The 19755-nt window shown below is 44.3% G+C and overlaps 1 protein-coding gene and 2 non-coding genes across 5 annotated transcripts in view; 2 read left to right on the forward strand and 1 right to left on the reverse strand.

The window, feature by feature from the left end:
- Positions 1 to 4512: 4512 nt before the first annotated feature.
- On the forward strand, positions 4513 to 4584 carry TRNAP-CGG (transfer RNA proline (anticodon CGG)). Its single transcript has one exon. It is a non-coding gene; the product is annotated as a tRNA-Pro (tRNA).
- A 436-nt stretch (positions 4585 to 5020) lies between these two features.
- TRNAP-AGG (transfer RNA proline (anticodon AGG)) lies at positions 5021 to 5092 on the reverse strand. The gene has a single exon. It is a non-coding gene; the product is annotated as a tRNA-Pro (tRNA).
- Positions 5093 to 5380: 288 nt separating this feature from the next.
- MPZL1 (myelin protein zero like 1) overlaps positions 5381 to 19755 on the forward strand; it is a 48970-nt gene continuing 34595 nt past the window's right edge. For all 3 annotated transcript variants that reach the window (XR_012800362.1, XM_075593621.1, XM_075593622.1), the window contains exons 1-3: positions 5381 to 5541; positions 16515 to 16678; positions 19541 to 19754. Coding sequence is in view for 2 of the 3 variants with exons in the window: in XM_075593621.1 (XP_075449736.1) it covers positions 5484 to 5541; positions 16515 to 16678; positions 19541 to 19754 (436 nt within the window). In the remaining variant the exon portion in view is untranslated. The remainder of the gene's footprint in view (positions 5542 to 16514; positions 16679 to 19540; position 19755) is intronic.

The raw sequence follows: 19755 nt of genomic DNA on the forward strand, positions 1-19755 counted from the left end.
ATTTTTATAGACCTATATGCGATATGTTATGCCTTCCACACTGCTTTTATTTATAGTATATCCAATAGGAATCATCAGGACCATCAAGGTCAACTCCCGGGGTTAGGAGTTTTTATATTGTCACATTAAATAGTATTTATATATTCATTTAAAGCTATTTTTTTTTAATGTAACGCGTTGCATTTTAAAAAAAATTCATTCAAATGATTGTATCATATTTTGATATATTAGGAACGGCAGGTTATGTTATTTATAAGTTATTTAAGCAGACAGAACCACACTGTCAGGTGACTTTTTAGGCCTATATAAACCCAGTCAGAACAGCTAGTCTGCCTGCAGCCCATATTCAAAGTGGCCCATTATAAGTGGCATGACTACTGAACAACTGAAGTTTAAAAGGAAGTTCAAAAGAAGTGAGGAAGAAGTGGACACCCCATCTGGCCCTGATTCCTGCATTTGAACTACGCTGGAAAGGAGGTTATCATCAATACCAGACTGCATCATTACTGCTGTGATGCTGCCTTTACCATTTATATTTGCAGTGACTTCACTTCTTCTCAAATTATGCACTTCTTTTTACCAGCCTCCGTATGTCTCTAACTCCATTCATATATCTCCATCTCGCCTTCCTTCACCACTTCTCTGTTCACATGAACTCCTTTCTTACCTGCGTCCTCTGACACCACACAGCTATATCCCCTGCACTAAAAAACACCCTTACAAATCATCCTCACACATCCTCTTTCTTTCCATGCTTCTCCTCCTTGCTTCTGGGGATATCTCTCCCAATCCTGGTCCCTGTCTTATTCCTACATGCGCTCGTCCTCGCCTGCCAACTGCAACCTCTACTCCTTCTGGTGTCAACCCCTCCAACCTCATACCCATCCCCTGCCACCCTCCCCTCTCCCTTTCTTCTGTGCCCTTTGAATGCTCGCTCCCTCTCTAACAAGTTCCTCTCTGTACATGACTTCTTTCTCTCTCACTCCCTGCTTCTCTTTGCTATAACTGAGACCTGGCTCACTCAGTCTGACTCTGCTCTGGAAGCTGCCCTCTCCTACGGTGGCCTTTCCTTCTCCCACACTCCGCGCACTGATGGCAGGGGTGGAGGCGTGGGGCTCCTGCTCTCCTCTCTCTGTCGTTACCGAACCCTTCCTATTCCTCCCTCTCTTGCTTTTCCCTCCTTTGAGGCTCACACTGTCCAGATTTTCTCTCCTCTCCCTGTTCATGTGGCGGTCATCTATCGCCCACCTACCTCTACTCATCCCCCTTCTGCCTTTCTCTCTCACTTTGAATCCTGGCTCTCTTTCTTCCTCTCCTCAGACTCCCGTTCTTCTCCTTGGGGACTTCAATTGCCACATTGATGACCCCTCTCTCCCTTGGGCTTCCCGCTTTCTTTCTATAACCTCTTCTTTTGGCCTTCAACAGTGGACTGCAGCCAGCACCCACAAGGATGGCCACTACTTAGACCTGGTTTTCACTAAGAACTTCTCTCTCTCCGATTTCTCCATTTCCCCTTTTCCTCTCTCTGACCATCATCTCATCTCATTCTCTCTATCTCGCTTCTCCCCTTCTCCACCTCCATCTACACCCCGGTTCTGCAGAAACCTGCGCTCTATTCACTTACCTGACTTTGAGTCCACTTTACGCTCCTCCCTCTCCTCTCTCAGCTCTGCTACAGACCCCGACAACCTGGTCAGGAACTACAACTCTGTCTTGTCCTCCTCTCTTGATCTACATGCCCCACTTTCTCTCTGCCGCACTCGCCCTTCTAACCCTAGACCCTGGCTAAATTCCCACACACGCATGCTGCGTTCCTCCACTCGTTCCTCTGAACGCCTCTGGAGGAAGTCTCACACTCTCGCAGACTTCCTTCACTACAAATTTATGCTATCCTGCTTCAACTCTGCCCTCTCGCAAGCTAAACAAGCCTACTTTTCTGCACTAATCAACATGCACAAGTCTAACCCACGCCGACTGTTCTCTGTCTTTGATACTCTACTCAAACCACCCTCGGCTGCCTCTCCTTCCTCCATCTCCGCTCAGGACTTTGCTGACTATTTTAAGGAAAAGGTGGAATCCATACGTCCGAACATCCCCTCTGTTTCTTCTTCCCATCCTACACCTCTTCCTAACTCTCCTCCTGCCTTCCTTGACTCTTTTTCCACTGTCTCAGAGGAGGATGTGTCGCTGTTGATCGCCTCTTCTCCCTCTACCACTTGCCCTCTTGACCCCATTCCCTCCCATCTCCTAAAACCTCTTGCTCCTACTATAATCCCTACACTCGCACACATTTTTAACTCCTCCCTCTGCTCTGGAACCTTTCCATCCTCCTTCAAACATGCAACAGTCATACCATTACTCAAAAACAGCAAGCTTGACCCTACCTGTCTTTCTAACTATCGACCTGTCTCCCTCCTGCCTTTTGCCTCTAAACTCCTTGAACGTCTTGTATTCTCTCGCTTGCTCCATTTTCTCAACACCTATTCTCTCCTAGACCCTCTACAATCTGGCTTCCGCACTGCTCACTCCACGGAAACAGCCCTCACTAAAATAACTGACGACCTCCATGCTGCCAAAGACAGAGGTCATTACACTCTGCTCATATTACTCGACCTCTCTGCAGCATTTGACACCGTGGACCATCCTCTTCTCCTTCACATTCTCCATACTCTTGGTATTCGGAACAAAGCTCTATCCTGGATCTCATCTTACCTCTCCCATCGTACTTTCAGTGTCTCTTCTGCTAACACCTCCTCCTCCATTGATCTCTCTGTGGGGGTACCCCAGGGCTCTGTCCTGGGACCTCTTCTCTTTTCTCTGTACACACTCTCTCTAGGTGACCTAATAACATCTTTTGGGTTTAAATATCACCTCTATGCTGACGACACACAAATATACTTTTCAACACCTGACCTTACACCTGCTATACAGACCAAAGTTTCTGAATGTCTCTCTGCTATATCATCCTGGATGGCCCTCCGTCTCCTTAAACTCAACATGGCTAAAACAGAGCTCCTCATACTTCCTCCCAAACCTGGCCCTACTACCTCCTTCCACATTACTGTTGGAACTACGATCATCCACCCAGTAGCCCAAGCACGCTGCCTAGGGGTCACACTCGACTCCTCTCTCACATTCGCCCCTCACATTCAAAACATTTCTAAAACTTGTCGCTTTTTCCTCCGCAATATCACAAAGATACGCCCTTTCCTCTGTTGCTCGACTGCTAAAACTCTGACTCAGGCCCTCATTCTCTCCCGTCTTGATTACTGTAACCTCCTGCTGTCCGGCCTTCCTACCTCTCACCTGTCTCCCCTACAATCTATCCTAAACGCTGCTGCCAGAATCACTCTGCTCTTTCCTAGATCTGTCTCAGCATCTCCCCTCCTGAAATCCCTCTCCTGGCTTCCGATCAAATCCCGCATCTCACACTCCATTCTTCTCCTCACTTTTAAAGCTTTACACTCTTCTGCCCCTCCTTACATCTCAGCCCTAATTTCTCGCTATGCACCATCCCGACTCTTGCGTTCTGCTCAAGGATGTCTTCTTTCTACCCCCTTTTTATCTAAAGCCCTCTCCCGCCTTAAACCTTTTTCACTGACTGCCCCACACCTCTGGAATGCCCTTCCCCTCAGTACCCGACTAGCACCCTCTCTATCCACCTTTAAGACCCACGTTAAGACACACTTGCTTAAAGAAGCATACGAATAGCACTGTGGATATTCTGAACACATGATACATAAAGCTTGGCCCCCTGCAGACGCACTTACCAGAACTCCCTCCTCCTGTCTCTGTACGTTCTCCCTACCTACCAATTAGACTGTAAGCTCCTCGGGGCAGGGACTCCACTTCCTTAATGTTATGTCTGTATAAAGCACTTATTCCCATGATCTGTTATTTATATTATCTGTTATTTATTCGATTACCACATGTATTACTACTGTGAAGCGCTATGTACATTAATGGCGCTATATAAATAAAGACATACAATACTATACAATACAATAAGTGATCTGACCGTTGCGTCACCCCCCCCCCCTATTTTTATTATTAAAAAGAATAATAAAAAAGTATATAAAAATAATATATTATATATAAGGAGAGAGAGATATCTATATATATAAATATATAGAATATGATAATAATTCACCAAGCAACCAAGCATAGCTGTTGCTATGCAGCCTGTCACGTGGATGCTATGCAGTCTGTCACGTGGACGCTGTTGTTTTTGAATCAACGGAAGTCCCCGAGCGGCCATCTTACTACTCTCTTTGCACGCTTGTAACAAGACAGCGCCGCCGCGAATGCCCTCTACCTTTCCCACAGTGAACGTCCTGTCCTGAGCAGTAAAGATATAAATCACAGGGTATATCCACTTAGCGAAGATTGCGTACGCGCGAAACATAATCCCTCCTCTATAGGGTGTGGCAAAATGTCAGACAGGTTGTGAGATCACCGAGTCGGTACATGACGAGTTAAAGTCTTGAAACTTGGAGGGCAGCAGTAGCGAGCGGCTCGTTGGTCTAGGGGTATGATTCTCGCTTCGGGTGCGAGAGGTCCCGGGTTCAAATCCCGGACGAGCCCTCTTTTTTCCCCCCCTCCATCTTCTTTTTTTTTAGCTGTGGATTCATTGCAATGAATGTCATTTACGTACGTCATTTCATTGTATCTCATTTAACTGTTTAGTAAATTGGTGCATTAGTCATGAATTCCATTTTAATGTCCTTGCCTCTTACTCCAATCGTTTTATTTCCTGGATTATTCACTAAAGATTTGCAGTACATATAGCATGGCACTAACTTCTTTTTTTTTATAGCTGTTTCATTATAAAGTGACATTATTCTTACAATGTATTCTTATTTATTTTATCTATTTATATATTTATTTATATATGCTTAATCATTTGTGTCTGTTTTTCTTCTTAATTCATACACTTCCTTTCCATATTACATTTATTTTTTCTTTTACCTCCTGTTATTTTGGCGATATATATATATATATATAAAAAAAAAAAAAAATAGGGCTCGTCCGGGATTTGAACCCGGGACCTCTCGCACCCTAAGCGAGAATCATACCCCTAGACCAACGAGCCGCTTCATACACATCATCGCTCTTTTACTATGTGACGTGTCTGCGGATATAACTGTGCGCGGCAGGGACCTGTGCTCTGACACGAAGCCCCTCCCACTCCTGACATCATGGGCAGTTACTCAAACCCCCCTCCGCCCCTAAACGCTGTTGCGTCATACCCGCCGGCTGCTCTGTATTGGTCGCGCAGCCTCGACCAATGAGCGCTGTGATCTTCCCCCCCGCGCGAGCCAATGGCGCGTTCGCAAGTTCCCTACGTCAAGGAGATGTGATCGACAGGAGCCCTCCCCACCAATCGTCTCCCGCTGCGTCACCAAGGCGGTTCTCGGCCCTAGCCAATGCGCAGGCGTCGTTCCTGAGGGAGAGGGTGTGAGGAGAATGCTCGCGCAGTGAGGATGGCCGCGGTTCGGTGCTGGCGGCGGTGCTGGGTGATAGTGGCGGTGTTGTGCTCGGGTGAGTGTATTCTCCCCCGGCGGCGGGCGGCTCCCGGCGTGTGGCCCCGTGTGATATGAGACTCCGCGCCTCGCGGGTTTCTCCCAGCGCGGCCGGGCCTCACGGGCCCCTTAATAAGATGGCGGCCTGCGGCTCCGCTTGTCTAGCTGGGTGTCAGCGCGAATACACCGCGCTAATACAGCGGGGCCCGCAGTCCCTGCAACTTCTGCGCTAATATAGCGGGGCCCGCAGTCCCTGCAACCTCTGCGCTGCGCTAATGCAGCGGGGCCCGCAGTCCCTGCAACCTCTGCGCTGCGCTAATGCAGCGGGGCCCGAAGTCCCTGCAACCTCTGCACTGCCAAAGCGGGCTGCGCTAATAACACCGCGCTAATACGTATGTATGTTAGTACGTGGGTGTCCTATTTTAACTACTACATATAACGCTAACATGTCTAGTTGTAATGTAAATGGGCGTGTGCTATTTGCCAATAGTAATGCCTTTGCTATTTATAACATATTTATATTATATACAGTGTTGATATCTATTGAACTGTCATGTAAATGGGTGTCTTGTGTTAAGTGGCTTCTTTTGCACTGTTCGCCTATATAATTTCCTTCAGTACTAAGCAATGTGGTGTAGTACACCTGGCTGCTATAAAGAGGTTAATAAGTAGCTGGAATAGGGATAAATGTGTGTGTATATAATGCTCGGGGGGTGGGGGTGAGTGCCTTGATATAACTGGTTTCGGTTGCTTGTCGATGAATGCTATTTCCTCCTCGATGCTAAAAGGCCTTTTGATGGCAGGACATGTTTGTTTCCTGTTATTTAAGCTCCTTGTTCCTGGTTGTGTTTGGGGTACATGGTATATGATTGTCTTGTTGGCCCACCAGTAGAGAAATGGTAAATACCTCCTGTTTTTGATGTACTATTTGGGTGTATGTTGATATGAGGAAAGAAATCCTTGAGGGAGAGTTGCCCTGTGAGCTGCACGCCCTACATATAATCCCACTTTGTTTTGTTCAGTCAGTGATCTCTCGCAATATCTCTCAGGGGTGGCCAACTCCAGTCCTCAAGGGCTGCCAACAGGTCAGGTTTGAAGGATAACTGATTGAGCCACCTGTGCTGAAGCAGGGATATCTCTAATATTGGCCTATTGGTGGCCGTTGAGGGCTAGAGTTGCCCACTCCCTGTATTGCATCCTTCCTTCTGATTAGATTAAGTGACGGCAAATACACCTGAAGAGACCTGCAAGGGTTTCAAAGCTCTGTGTACACCAACATCTGGGAAAATCTAGTGTTGTAGAACAGTGTACGGTGCAAATAAGTATTAGGTGAACTGGTGCAGTGCTAAATTAGTGAAATAAAGCACTCGCAGCCTGTCTGATGCAATCGAAATAAAGCATGGATGTAGATAACTGCAAGCTTGAATCCTCACAATAAACAATGAGATGGACAGGGCATAATACAGTTTAGTACAGCAGCAGAACAGGGAAATGTAGGGGTTGCACTCACATGTTCCCTGTCTATTCAGCGCAATAAGTGTGATAAGGGCACAATTCAGCCTCTCTGGAAAGACAGCTACCGCCGCAGTCTGCCTCCGGTGTTCCGCTCCACTCCTCTTGTTTGGTGCTTTACGTGTCTGCGCGTGCACCCCAATATGGGGTCCCAGTGGAGTCAGGATGGCTGGCCGGTCTGTACGGTGTCCTCCGGGTGGCAAAACCCCTCTTTGACAGCTGTTCACTGTCAATATTTTAAAACCATATATAGATTTATTGCAAAGTGTTAAGATGAAAGCACCATTTGAATATAGTTCTCAATGTTTTCGAGTCAATCTACGTTATTGGATAAAATAATTCAATGTAGATTCACAGTGCAATGTATACAATCTCCAGTATTGGAGTCAATCTGCACCATAGGGCACTTCTGTTTTGAGTATCACACACTGCAGGTGTTTTGATAAAGTGATCCATTATAATAATTGAAAAGCCACCTTCACTCACTGCGTGGCCCTTGTTTTCCTTTGCAGAGCATTAAATAGCTTTGTTTAAACCAGCGATGGCCACCTCCAGTCCTCAAGGGCCACCAACCGGTCAGTTTTTCAGAATATCCCTTATTCAGCACAGGTGACTCAGTTGAAGTCTGAAGCAAGGATATTCTGAAAACCTGACCGGTTGGTGGTCCTTGGTGACTGGAGGTGGCCACCCCTGGTTAAAGTTGTAACTACTTGATTAGTACAACATTTATTTATTTATGAAAACATTTACCAGGAAATAATACATTGAGAGTTACCTCTCGTTTTCAAGTATGTCCTGGGCATAGAGTTTAATGACAAATACATGGTTACAAATACAGTTACATAAGTGAACAGGGTATATATTATATACAAGACATTGCATGCACAGTTAAGATACTATATATTATGGGCGTATGTAACAGTTACAGACCAGATTAAAATGTGAGACCGCTTTGCTTTTGAAAGAACTTAAACTGGTGGTGGATGTGAGACTCCGGTAGGTTGTTCCAGTTTTGGGCTGCATGGTAAGAGGAGGAGCAGCCAGAAACTTTGTTGAATCTTGGGACCATAAACAGTCTTTCTGAGTCAGATCTCAGATAAGTGCTGCATGTGGTAGGGGTGAGAAGTTTGTTCAGATAGATGGGTAGCTTGCCCAGAAATTATTTGAAGGCTAGACAGGAAAGGTGAACTTTGCGCCTAGACTCTAGTGATGACCAATCTAGTTCTTTGAGCCTTTCACAGTGATGTGTGTTGTAGTTGCATTGGAGAACAAAACGGCATATTGAATTGTAGAGGTTGTCAAGTTTGCTATGGTGGATTTGGGGTGCCGAGCCATATACTATGTTTCCATAGTCGATAATTGGCATTAGCATCTGCTGTGTGATACGCTTTCTGACCAGCAGGCTTAGGGAGGATTTGTTCCTGTAAAGTACACCTAGTTTGGCATAGGTTTTGGATGTCAGGGTATCAATGTGTATCCCGAATGTTAAGTGGGAGTCAAACCTTATGCCCAGGTATTTAAAACTAGTAACAGGAGTTAGGGTGGTGTTAGCTTTGGTTCTGATCTTGAGCTCAGTCACTAGAAGCTTTAAGAATTTAGTCTTGGTCCCAAATACCATTGTTACAGTCTTGTCAGTGTTTAAAAATAGTTTGTATTGGGAAATCCAGTTATCGAGTCTCAAAAAGTCAGACTGAAGTATGTGTTCAAGGTCGGAGAGGCTATGGCTGTGTGCATATAGGATTGTGTCATCTGCATACATGTGTATTGAAGCTCCCTTACAAGCTGTGGGAAGATCATTAATGAACACTGAGAAGAGTAGGGTCCCCAGAACAGAGCCTTGCGGGACACCACAGGTGATATCCAGGGGGTTGGAGTTAGAGCCTGAGATGGACACATGTTGGGATCTACCTGATGGGTAAGCTGAAACCAATTTAAAGCATGCTTCCCTATTCCAGAGCACTGGAGTTTAAGCAGGATAGCATGATCAACAGTATCAAAAGTCTTTGCAAAATCTAGGAATACTGCACCAGTGAGTTGTCCCAGTTCCATTCCACACTGGATTTCATTGCAAACTTTTAGCAGGGTAGTTACGGTGGAGTGTTTGGGGAGAAAGCCAGATTGGAATTGGCTAGGGAAATTTGTCTTGGTATAGTAATCGCTTAATTGGGAGTGAACACATTTTCCCATGACTTTGGATAGTATTGGGAGAAGAGAGATTGGCCTGTAGTTTGAGACAGTGTTTTTGTCCCCACTTTTGAAGATTGGGACAACTCTGGCAGTTTTCCAGGTCTTGGGGATATGGCCTGCAGACAGAATAGTTGACTATGGAAGCAATTGGTTTGGCAATGGCTGGGGCACCAAGACTTACGAATCTAGATTGTAGTAAGTCGGGTCCACATTGGCTGCTTAGTTTTAATTTGAGGAGCGCTTGTGTAATCACCTACTTCCAGGATGAGATTCATGTTTGTGGTTTGGGTTGCGTTTTGCTAATAAGTTAGTAGCACACCCCACAAAGTAGTCATTGAATGCATTTGCAATGTCACTGGGATTTGTCAGACTAATATCCCCCCTAATGATATTACTTGGTTGTTGATGGTTAGAAGGCTGGAATATATTGTTGATAACCTTCCAGGAGTTAGCTGGGTTTGATGTATTCTGGAGGAGGTTGTCGAAGTAATATTGTGCTTTTCCATGCCTTGTTTGCCTTGTGCACATATTCCGCAGACATCTGTATTGATTGAGATCCTTGGTAGTGCCAGTTACTTTGTAGCTTTTCCACAAGGCATCCCTGAACTGGTAGATTGCTATAAGGTCAGTTGTAACCCATGGAAGGTGGGCCCCCCGCCCCCTTATTCTGCGTAGTGGAGCATGGGTATCACAGTTTTAAGAACTCGGATTGGAAATAGTCAAGCGCAGCAGAATCAGGGTCGGGAATTAAATCTATTCTGTGCCATGGGCAGTTGGTAAGGTCAGCCAGAAACTGTTGTGGGTTAAAGTTTCTAAATGTTCTAGTGAGGAGAACTTTAGGGCTTGATTGGGATGGTTTAATTTTTCTTACACAGTACACTATTGCATGGTCACTGGTCAATGGTTTGGTGATGACTACCCTGTGAATTCCTTGTCGGCTGGCACCTTTTGGTAGCAAACGTTTTCAACCTTTACTATCTAGCTTTGTGTATGAGTTCCCATATTAGTACTGAGTACCGCATTACTGGGATCCTGTTCTTTTTGTTGCTTGTTCCAAAAGTGATTTAAATTCTAGATTTTGCTGCATCAGCTCTTCTGCCAAATTCCATAAGAGTTGTAAAATAGTTATGATCAGCATCCTATTAACTTACTTTACTAACTTCAAAGTTGCAGGCCCGAGTGATAGAGCAGCGTTTACAAGGTTCTAATTAAAATGAAAATAAAAAGATGTTTTGCTTGCCAGGAAAATGTTATGCAAAAATGTCTCCAAAATAAATCAGGAGAGTAAAAAAAAAAAAGGTCAAACGCCCCTCAATTTTTGATAAATTGAGCAGGATGAAAGACAGGCCGCTGACCGGGAGAGCTCCTTCCTCTGCCGGGTTTACTCTTGTGCGCTCCATCCACAGAATGTCACCCACCCCCGGCCCAACACACAAGTTTTCTCCTTCCTGCTCAACTGGTTGGCAGCAGGAAGGGGGACCTGGCTGGCGGATCCTGAAAGTAGGGTCTCCTTTTTATTTTTTATTTACTATTATTTTCTTCACCCATCTTCTGCTGGGCTCATCCTTGCGTTCTCCGCAGAAAGGCCCCTCAAGTGCAACAGGTCAGTTCTTCCTGCTAAGCTGGTCAGTCCTGGTCTCTGACAGAGCTGTTGGTGGGCCTGAAGAAGGGAAAATAAGGGCAGTTTATAAAGAAAAAGAGTGTTTTGTTTTAGATTGAAGTAGCTGTGTTGGTTCAGTTGCATTAGTGTAAAAAAAAAACAGTACTTCTGTATCAGGCAATACTTTTAGTTTGGACTAATAATTTATATTTTAGGGCAAGCTTCCAAGAGTTTTACTCTTCCACGGGTCAACTAAAACTGATTTTATAAAAGTGTTCTGGGTTTAACACGCATGTTTTGAGACAAAGTGGGACTTGGGATTGCAGTGCTTTTCAGTCATGCCTGATGTGTTGCGTGGAGTGACTCTTTGGTGTGCAGGATGGTGATAGAGGTCTGTAGCTCCATCGCTACTTATCTAGACGTTTGTGCTGCCTTCTCCTGTGTTCTCGCATCCGAAACTGGGATGGTAGGTGGCCCAGACAGATCCTCCTTCAAGGCAGCTACAGAGATCACTTGAACCATGGTCCTCATAGGTGGGGTGCCTCTCTTGGTCATTAGGGGGCAGTTTTAAATACTGATGACTACATTTTAGAGATGGCTCTTTGATTTGGGCCAGATCTGTCAAGACTGGGATAAGTGACCAAGCAACCGTTGGGCTTAACCTATTTGGATACTCTGATACAGTAACGAACAAAATTGCTTTGTGGACTATCATAATTTGTACAATAATTTATACATATCAACATAATTATGACACTGAAATCTACTGATATCCCATTCAAGTTCTGTACATGTAAGGCCTCGGTCCCGCTGCGCTCGGTGGCGCGGGCGGCCACACGCGAGTTCCCCACCAGCAGGGGAATCCTGCGGAGCCGGTCCCGGTCCCCCCTGGCTGCACAGCTTACTACACGCTGTAGCTCGTCAGCCGCTATGGGATACAAGAGAATGGTGTTCCCTAGCGTTGACGCGTCACGTGGTGTGGCTGTGAGCCAATGGGGAGGGGAGGCTCAGTGTCACATGGTACGGCAGCTGCTGGAAAAGACCAATCTTTGTCTTTCCACACAGCTGCCGCGCCAGCGCTGTCGTGCGTGCGTCGGCAGTGGATACACGGTCACGGAGACGGTTAACTTTCATTGCTGCACGTGCTTAGCATAATACAAGCCTTAGGCCCAGGACATAGTGAACTCAGCGTCGCTGAGCCGCGCTGAACAGATGCACAAAGCCCCTGCATCTGTAATCAGCACGGCTATAGTTTCTCCCTCCGCATGCTTGCTGATGCGTGCGGAGGCTGAGAAACTTCCCCGAGACAAGCAAGTTTGAAATTTGCCGCTCTGGGAAGCGGAGGAGCGGTCACGTGACCGCTCCCATCCAATGGGGCTGCAGCTGGTCCGGCATTACTACAGAGCGTGTGCGCGTGTGTGCGTGTGTGTGCGCGTCCCGGTACGATCTGATCAGCGCTGCCACCACACACACCATAAGCCTCACACCGCCTTGCCGAGCCCCTCGCGTCCGCCTCAGGTTTATGGACGGCTACTGGACTCTTCTCTTCTTGGTGATACTTTGTTCTGGCCGCCTTCGTTTCTCTGGGGCCCGCATCCTGCACTTTCTGCCTTCTGATTGGCTACTTGCTGTATGCCACAGCTCTGACTCTGCTGGCCGACAGGTGGAAACCGCACCGGAACTGACCCGAAAAAATAACTATCTCTTGTTTATATTTTTAATGCTTTGGATACTGTCCGTATTTTAATGTAAGATCAACTCTGGCTGAAAATGTTTTGGATTAAATAGTTTCAGGTAAAGATTTCTGTAAATGCTATTTTTGGGTGTGTGGGTGGGGGTGTGTGTGGGGTGTGATTATATTTATCAAAGTTGCACAATGTTAATAAATAATTTATTCTCACAAATTTTTCTTTTTTATTAATTTTTAAAATATTATATAATATACACACACACATATACACACACAGGTTCCCCAGTGACACACAAACACACAGACCACTTCAAAGTGACACACACACACACACTGACAGCTACCAAGTGACACACACACAGTGATACCCGCCTCCCAAGCGCGCTTGCTGTCTCCTCTGCCAGGACAGCAAAAAGCTCCTGGTAGAGCAAGCAGCAGCAAGCAAGAGCGAGCAGCAGCACCTAAGTGCTTACTATGTCCCAGCCCTTAGATTGTAGCATATCATTTATTTCGTTTTTTTACTTTTCTTTTTGATGCATTAGGTGGTGAGTGGGTTGAGGGGCAGAAATACAGAAAGTAAGGTGTGTGTACTGTATATACAAGGAGTACCAGGAAGTATGCAGAGTTACATTGCTTAATATTAAGAATATTCAGACATCGCAAAGATCAGCCAAATACTGTAGTGAGGTTGACATGTAAAGGGGAACACCTTCCCAATGTGTAAATGTACACAAGGGGGAATGATGGGACTGTATTCTATAAGGATTGAGGCCTAATTATTGTTTGGGTGTAAACCCCCAAAGACTATTGTATATCAGCCAGGATTGCCACACCTTTTGATATTTGGAATTAAATCATTGAGGAACGTTGTTAGTTTTTTGTTTGTTTTTTCACTTCTACCAAAATGTGGTATAGTCTCCTTGTGTGAGACAGATGGGAGAGCCTGTTTCAGCCAGCAGGATTTGAACACCTTTCTACACCATGTGTGTGATCAATTTATTGGAGTGTGTGCCTACCTTTGAAATGACTTAAGAAAACAGAACTGGTGAGTGAAAGAGAGGATCTTTCTTGTATACTTTGTCTAAAACCTGGCAGCTCTGGGACCAAACCACCACATATATATATTAGACTAGTTTTGTTGCCAAAAACCCATTGGACATATAGGAAAAACACAGCAGAAGATTGCACTTAACCTGTTGAGCATTAACAATCTGAATAAGACCATATAAGCATTTTCTTTTACAGCGGTGTAAATAGCGCATTTAGGAGTGGCTTCAAAAATGTTCCAAGTCTTCAGCGTTTAAAACACAATTCAGGTCCGATTCCCAAAGAGTCATGTGTTTGCACTGTTCTGGGGAAATATTGAGGAAGGAGGCATTATATAACACAGAAGTAAAAACTTTTTTTGGTTTAAGGTAAAGCTTTTAAAAAAATAAATAGTAAGATGCTGGTTTAGTTTGCGGAAAGACTGTAGCAGTTACACTTTTTCTGTTAAGCCTCCACTTAGCACTGCGCCATGTACATTTTCTAGCTATATATAAAACAAAAATGTATAGATACTGAATTGCATAATATTTTTAAGGTCTGGTAATATCTTTTGTTTCAGATAGAACTTTTCTCCCTGTGGTAATCAAATCGCTTAACAATTACAAAATGGTGCGCAGTACATGCGCCCTGCACGGGGCCAATGCATGCGCCCTGCACGGGGCCGGTGCACGCGCCCTGCACGGGGCAAAATAACACAACATACTACTCCCATTTCTTTAGTAATCACACGTTTGTAATGGTCAGAGCTGCTGCGTTATAAATCAGACATTTTGGTTGCATCCGTATCACTTGTGTATTTGTAGCATTCCAGCTTGTACTTGTGGTGGGTTTTTTTTTGTTTTTTTTAATGTAAAGAAATAAAAATAATTTTTTTAACCATTCTCGTATAGTGAGTGACAAAACGAAGCTGAAGTGGTGCTTCATTTTAAACCCTGTATCTAATTTGCTTACAAAAACACATGCGTGGGGGATATTGACGTTTTTTTACTTGAGGCAAAAACCAGGTTATTTTCATTAAATGGAATACAGAAGTGGAAAGTTTCATGGGAACATGATTGAGTGGGCAATACAATTACCATTGTTCATAAATTTTAGACTGCAAATAAAATGATAACTTGTGAACACACTCGCATGTCTCAGACAGGTCTGCATGTTAGACTGCAACTAGAAACGTCATTTGTGTTGAATGAGACCATTTTTATCTTTAGTATTGTGACAGGCCCCTCAAACAGGAGTCTGTGGGAAGGATGAACACCTCCCACACACACTCCCTTTCTGTGTAGGGACACTGAATTGAGAATCCGTGTATTGCTGAGTTATTGGGCAGAACCCCAGTGTACAAGTGAAATTCATGGGAAATATCAAAGCTCTAGTAACTTGAAAGCACTTGGCTATAACTGTTTCAGTGCTTTTCTGAAGAGTGGCAATAAGCGTACACATGTAGTTTAACAATAACGCAGCTCCTGAAAACCAGCAGTAAGCACTTTTCTATTCGTTCTGAGCAAATACTTTTTTGTGGAATCCTGCCAAGTCGGCACTTTATGGCAAGGCTGGTTGTGCTGGCAGTGAAGAGCTAGGACGAATAGACCTTTTAACTTGCTGTAAAGCAAATGTGGTGAGTTTCTTGCACAGTACAAGGCTGCGGACATAGTAAGTTCTCCCGAGCGGAGGCGCGCGGAGGCTGAGTGAAAGCGGGTGCTTTCCCTGGCCATGGTACACGCACCGTCTGGGGGAGTGCCAGTGACGTCACGGAGCTGGTTCGCCCTCATTGGGCGAACCGCTCACGTGACCGGCCTGTCGCGCCAAGAAATCAGTTTGAAATCAGTTCCGCACGGAAGCGATCACTGCCTTGGGCAGTTTGATTGGTCAGCGTGCACACGCCTCTGCACGGTCCGCCCGACCGTGGACGCAGCCTTGGTTATCAGCTCAAAGTTTTTATCTTGGCAGGATCTTTAGCGGAATTTGAAGTTGGTTCTGGCAGTGTACTCTCTTGTCCCGTGCTAGTGACTTGTGACTTCCTCCTAATGGTACAGGAGAGGTATTCTGAGACCGCAGACTGAGAATCCGCTGGGCTACGCACTGTGCAGGAAGCAGCTGCTGTGCATTGTGCACGAGCTTCCTGAATTGAATACCTTTTGTTGCCAGAGGGGTTATTGGTTATTGATGGTCTCATTTTTGTGAGCAATATACATTATTTTTTTCTTTGTTGCTTAGTTGCCCCTTTCTACACATTATCCTGACATTAGGAATATGGAACATGTGAAGTCCAGTCCCATTTACAAATGTTTTTTTGTTTTCTTTTTCTCTCTGCTTTCTCGATCAGATACATCATTTATAATCGTCCAGTAGTTTATTTCTTGTTTTGTTTTAAACCGACAAAACATAAAATCTTAATTTTTTTTCTTCAAATAGATAAGTAGTGACCAACACTTAATGCCCTTTTTAATGTTTTTTTATTTATTTTTTATTTTAACACATCCTTTGATTTCTATAGCAGACTTTAGCTACCTCCCCAGCAGTGCAAGATATTTGTAACCCTTTCCTGTTTGTGATCATTTGTTGCAATGTTACCAGCAGTTTGAGCTGTAACAATAAATAATGTAACTTAGTAATATAAGGATACATTGTAGCTGCTGAGTTACACTGACTGAAGGATTGAAACTGAAAGGTGATCATTATGTTGGGCACACAATCAGGATTTTGACAGATTTATAACAGGAGCACCAAACTATTTCCAGCTTTGGTAAGAATGTAGAATTACGCATTGTTATGCGTTGCGTATAATATTTAAAAAAAGGGGTGTAGCTGCTTCAATGTAATTAAATATTTAATGTAAAATATATTTTGAGGCTTTTAAAAATGTCTGAATCTGAGACTTCTCCAGTCCAGCTCATGTTGACACACGTCCCCCGTTCTTTCATTGGTTGTTTCTGAGCTTCGTGGTTTTTATTTGCAGTACGTGATGTTGCTGCTGTGGCTGTTTCTACACCTGACGAGTTGTTTGTAGAGAATGGGACCCAGGCCAGACTGTCCTGCACTTTCAAGTCATCAGAGGTAACCAGCAGCTCGACTTCCGTTTCCTGGAGCTTCCAGCCGGAGTCTGGAGGGAGTGCGTTTTCGGTATGGTTCTTTTCTATTTATTCTGGTTTGCTTAAACTGGAGATATTTGACAATATAACAAAGTACGGCTGCGAGAAGCAAGTAGTCTGCAAACTGCCAAAACAAAGCACGAAAGATCTCGAACTGCGCTCTATACCTAAAATAATATAATCTATCGTAAAACATAGCTTTCTATCTTCTAAAATAACTAACTTTTTATATGGCACTCAAAGCGCGTCACAATTATACTATAGGTATGCAGCACATAGTAATTTTCTACAGACACAGTCCCTGTCCAGATGAGTTTACGATCCATGTTCTTTGCGTCTGACGCACAGGGAGACAGTGACTTGCCCAAGGTCACAAGGAATGGGCACCGGGCATTGATCCAGGTTCAATGTCATTGTTTACGGCGCTGTTACTCACTGAGCCGCTCCTTCTTCCCTTTAAAGTTTAAAACAAACACACTACTGATTAAAATAGCAGGCTTAACATTTACTGACTGACATCTGGTTGGATTTTCTAGTTGAGCCCTTTATTAATGCCACTTTTTTTTTTATTTAATTTTTTTTAACCCCACATTTGTCACATCTGTATTTTGTCTGAAGTCTACTAGAAGTGCAAGAGGCTCTGTAGTGTTACATTCTCTAAAACAGAACATATATATATACTCTCAAATGCCTAGCTAAAATAGTGACAGTCTCTGGGTTTTACTGAGTGCTGTGGCTTCTACCTGCCCTCTGCTAATCGGTAGCTCCGCCCCTCAAGGCGGTGTCCGCATTCCTCCACAGTGGTAGCCCGACGCGTTTCATCAAGGGATAGCAAGACTGGGCAGTGCACGGCTAATAAAGCGTGTGGCAACTTGTTCATGGACCGCCCAATTAATGGCTTAGCAAATTACAGATTGTAATACAAGACACACAGGTTATTATCGTGTGTGTACTTTTGTGATGGTGAAGGGGTTAACTTGGCTTATAATAAAGGTCAAGCCCACTTGGTTATCCCTGACCCGTGTGTTGGGGTCTTAGAGTGTCAGCTCTGGAACCCAGATGGCAAAAATTTATTACTGCAACTGTATACTGATTTTGCAACAAAGAATTATGTGTTTTTTGTTGGGATCGGGAGACTTCTAGGCTGTAAGTTTCAGGGTGGGTTTGGCGGAGGAAGTCTCTTCAGAATGTGTCTAATGTTAGGGGATACCCCAAAAGTTGTATCCGGAGATTGAGTGATATCTTCGGATACAGCTAAGTGCATTACTCCGCCAACCTCGGACCCTGGAAACATTCTTGCGACTCACCGACAATCCCCGCTGCAGCATCTTACAGACAAGGTAAACGGGTATGAAGGGGTTAAAATATATCTGCAGGTATACACGGAGTCCTTAGTATAGCAGGGATTCCCCAGTATTGCAGAGGTACCCACATACATGCCCAGGGATCCTGAGCCTAGAGTAGTGGTTCAGGAAGGTGCTTGAGCTAAGGTTAAAAAACTGAGCATGTTTGCAGGGTTTTAAAAAAAAAATGTTACGTTATTTTTCGAATGTGTGCCTAGAATGAGGCTCGTGATGCTAGGTGAATTGTTCTCACTCCATCCCTGACACCAGAACAAAGACTGGTATATTTTACCACACATAAAAGACCGGACAATTTCTATATCCAGTAAATGTACTGTGGGATTTCAAAGTCATGGCTACCAGGTTCGGTGCCTATGCGTCTGGGAGGAAGCCAGGACTTAGAAGCCTATGAGATGCCAGGAGGTGTGAATCCTTTGTTAGCAAGGAGGACTAACTGGAGCACCGATATCCTCAGTTCAAAAGGGCCCTGTGCCTAGCCCAGACTTGGTGGCATTGAGCCGGTGGGGGGGGGGGGGTTGAATTGTGAGTGGGCAAGATGGCGTTTTGTGCACATACTCTCTCACTGTTCTGAAGCCAGAGGTGCCAGCTTTCACAAACCTGGCAAAGTGTGTGAGTGGCTAGGGATGAAATTCCCATGCCACTGGTTGGAGGGCAAGAGGTAGGACGGCCTGTCCCAAAGTGTATGACAGCTAGTCGCCCTCCCAGAACTCTCTCTTGCTGTTCTTTCTTGGGTGTTCCATGTGTTCCCAAGTGATTCCAGAAGTCCAATTTGCTTTAAGTTCGGACCAGGCCCAGAAACGCCTTGCTGCGATTGCAAGGAAAAGGGCTTCAGTACTTTTTAAACCGGAATGTTTTCCAAGTCCCCACTGGACTGTTTTAAAGACTTTATTTCAACTAGGAAAGTCAGTTTGTCAACCCCAGACCCCCCAGTAAGTGTATCTTTTTCTGTCTATTGTAATTCAATGTTTGCCTGTTTCTATGGAATAAATTACAATTTATTTTACTTATTCGCTTTGCTCAATGATATGATCCCAGTATAAAGGTGTATTTAGCCTGGTCTCCCGTGACAACTTTAAAACTTTATCGTTTAAAAACTATATAACAGATTAAGGACTTGGCAATGCAGGATAATGGGTGATTCTTCATATTTTTAAAAACCTTAGGAAAAATACAGAATAAACTTTATTAGGCAATAAAGACACTTAACATAATAGTGGCTACATTGGTACTTTGATGGTTTTAAATCTAAAGGTTTTACATAGATTTTACATCTAAAAATCATTTTTCACTCCTGAATTATGCTGACGTTGATTCCAAAAATTGGATGGCCATTTTACAAGTTGCCATCATACCGCACGCTTTAAATAGCCATGAACTGCCCAATAAATCAGTACACATGGCTTTGTAAATCTGGCCACTAGCCTTTGTTCGTTTACTATGCTTATACTATATCCTGTAGTGTACCTGCGCAATACTGTAGGAAAACGTCACAAATGAAAGTTTTGTTTACATATTTATTTTTTAACTAGGTCTTCTACTACAATAATGGGAAATCATACCCTGGCACAGACGGCCCTTTTAAGGACCGGATTACCTGGGCCGGAGATCTCAATAAGAAAGATGCTTCAATCAAGATAGACAACATGCAGTTCAAAGACTACGGCACCTACGTTTGTGATGTTAAGAATCCACCGGACATCGTGGTCCCCCCTAAGCAAATCAAACTCAGAGTTGTTGAGAAAGG

The sequence above is a fragment of the Ascaphus truei genome, chromosome 3 (genome assembly GCF_040206685.1).
Source record: "Ascaphus truei isolate aAscTru1 chromosome 3, aAscTru1.hap1, whole genome shotgun sequence".
In the NCBI taxonomy this organism is placed as follows: domain Eukaryota; kingdom Metazoa; phylum Chordata; class Amphibia; order Anura; family Ascaphidae; genus Ascaphus; species Ascaphus truei.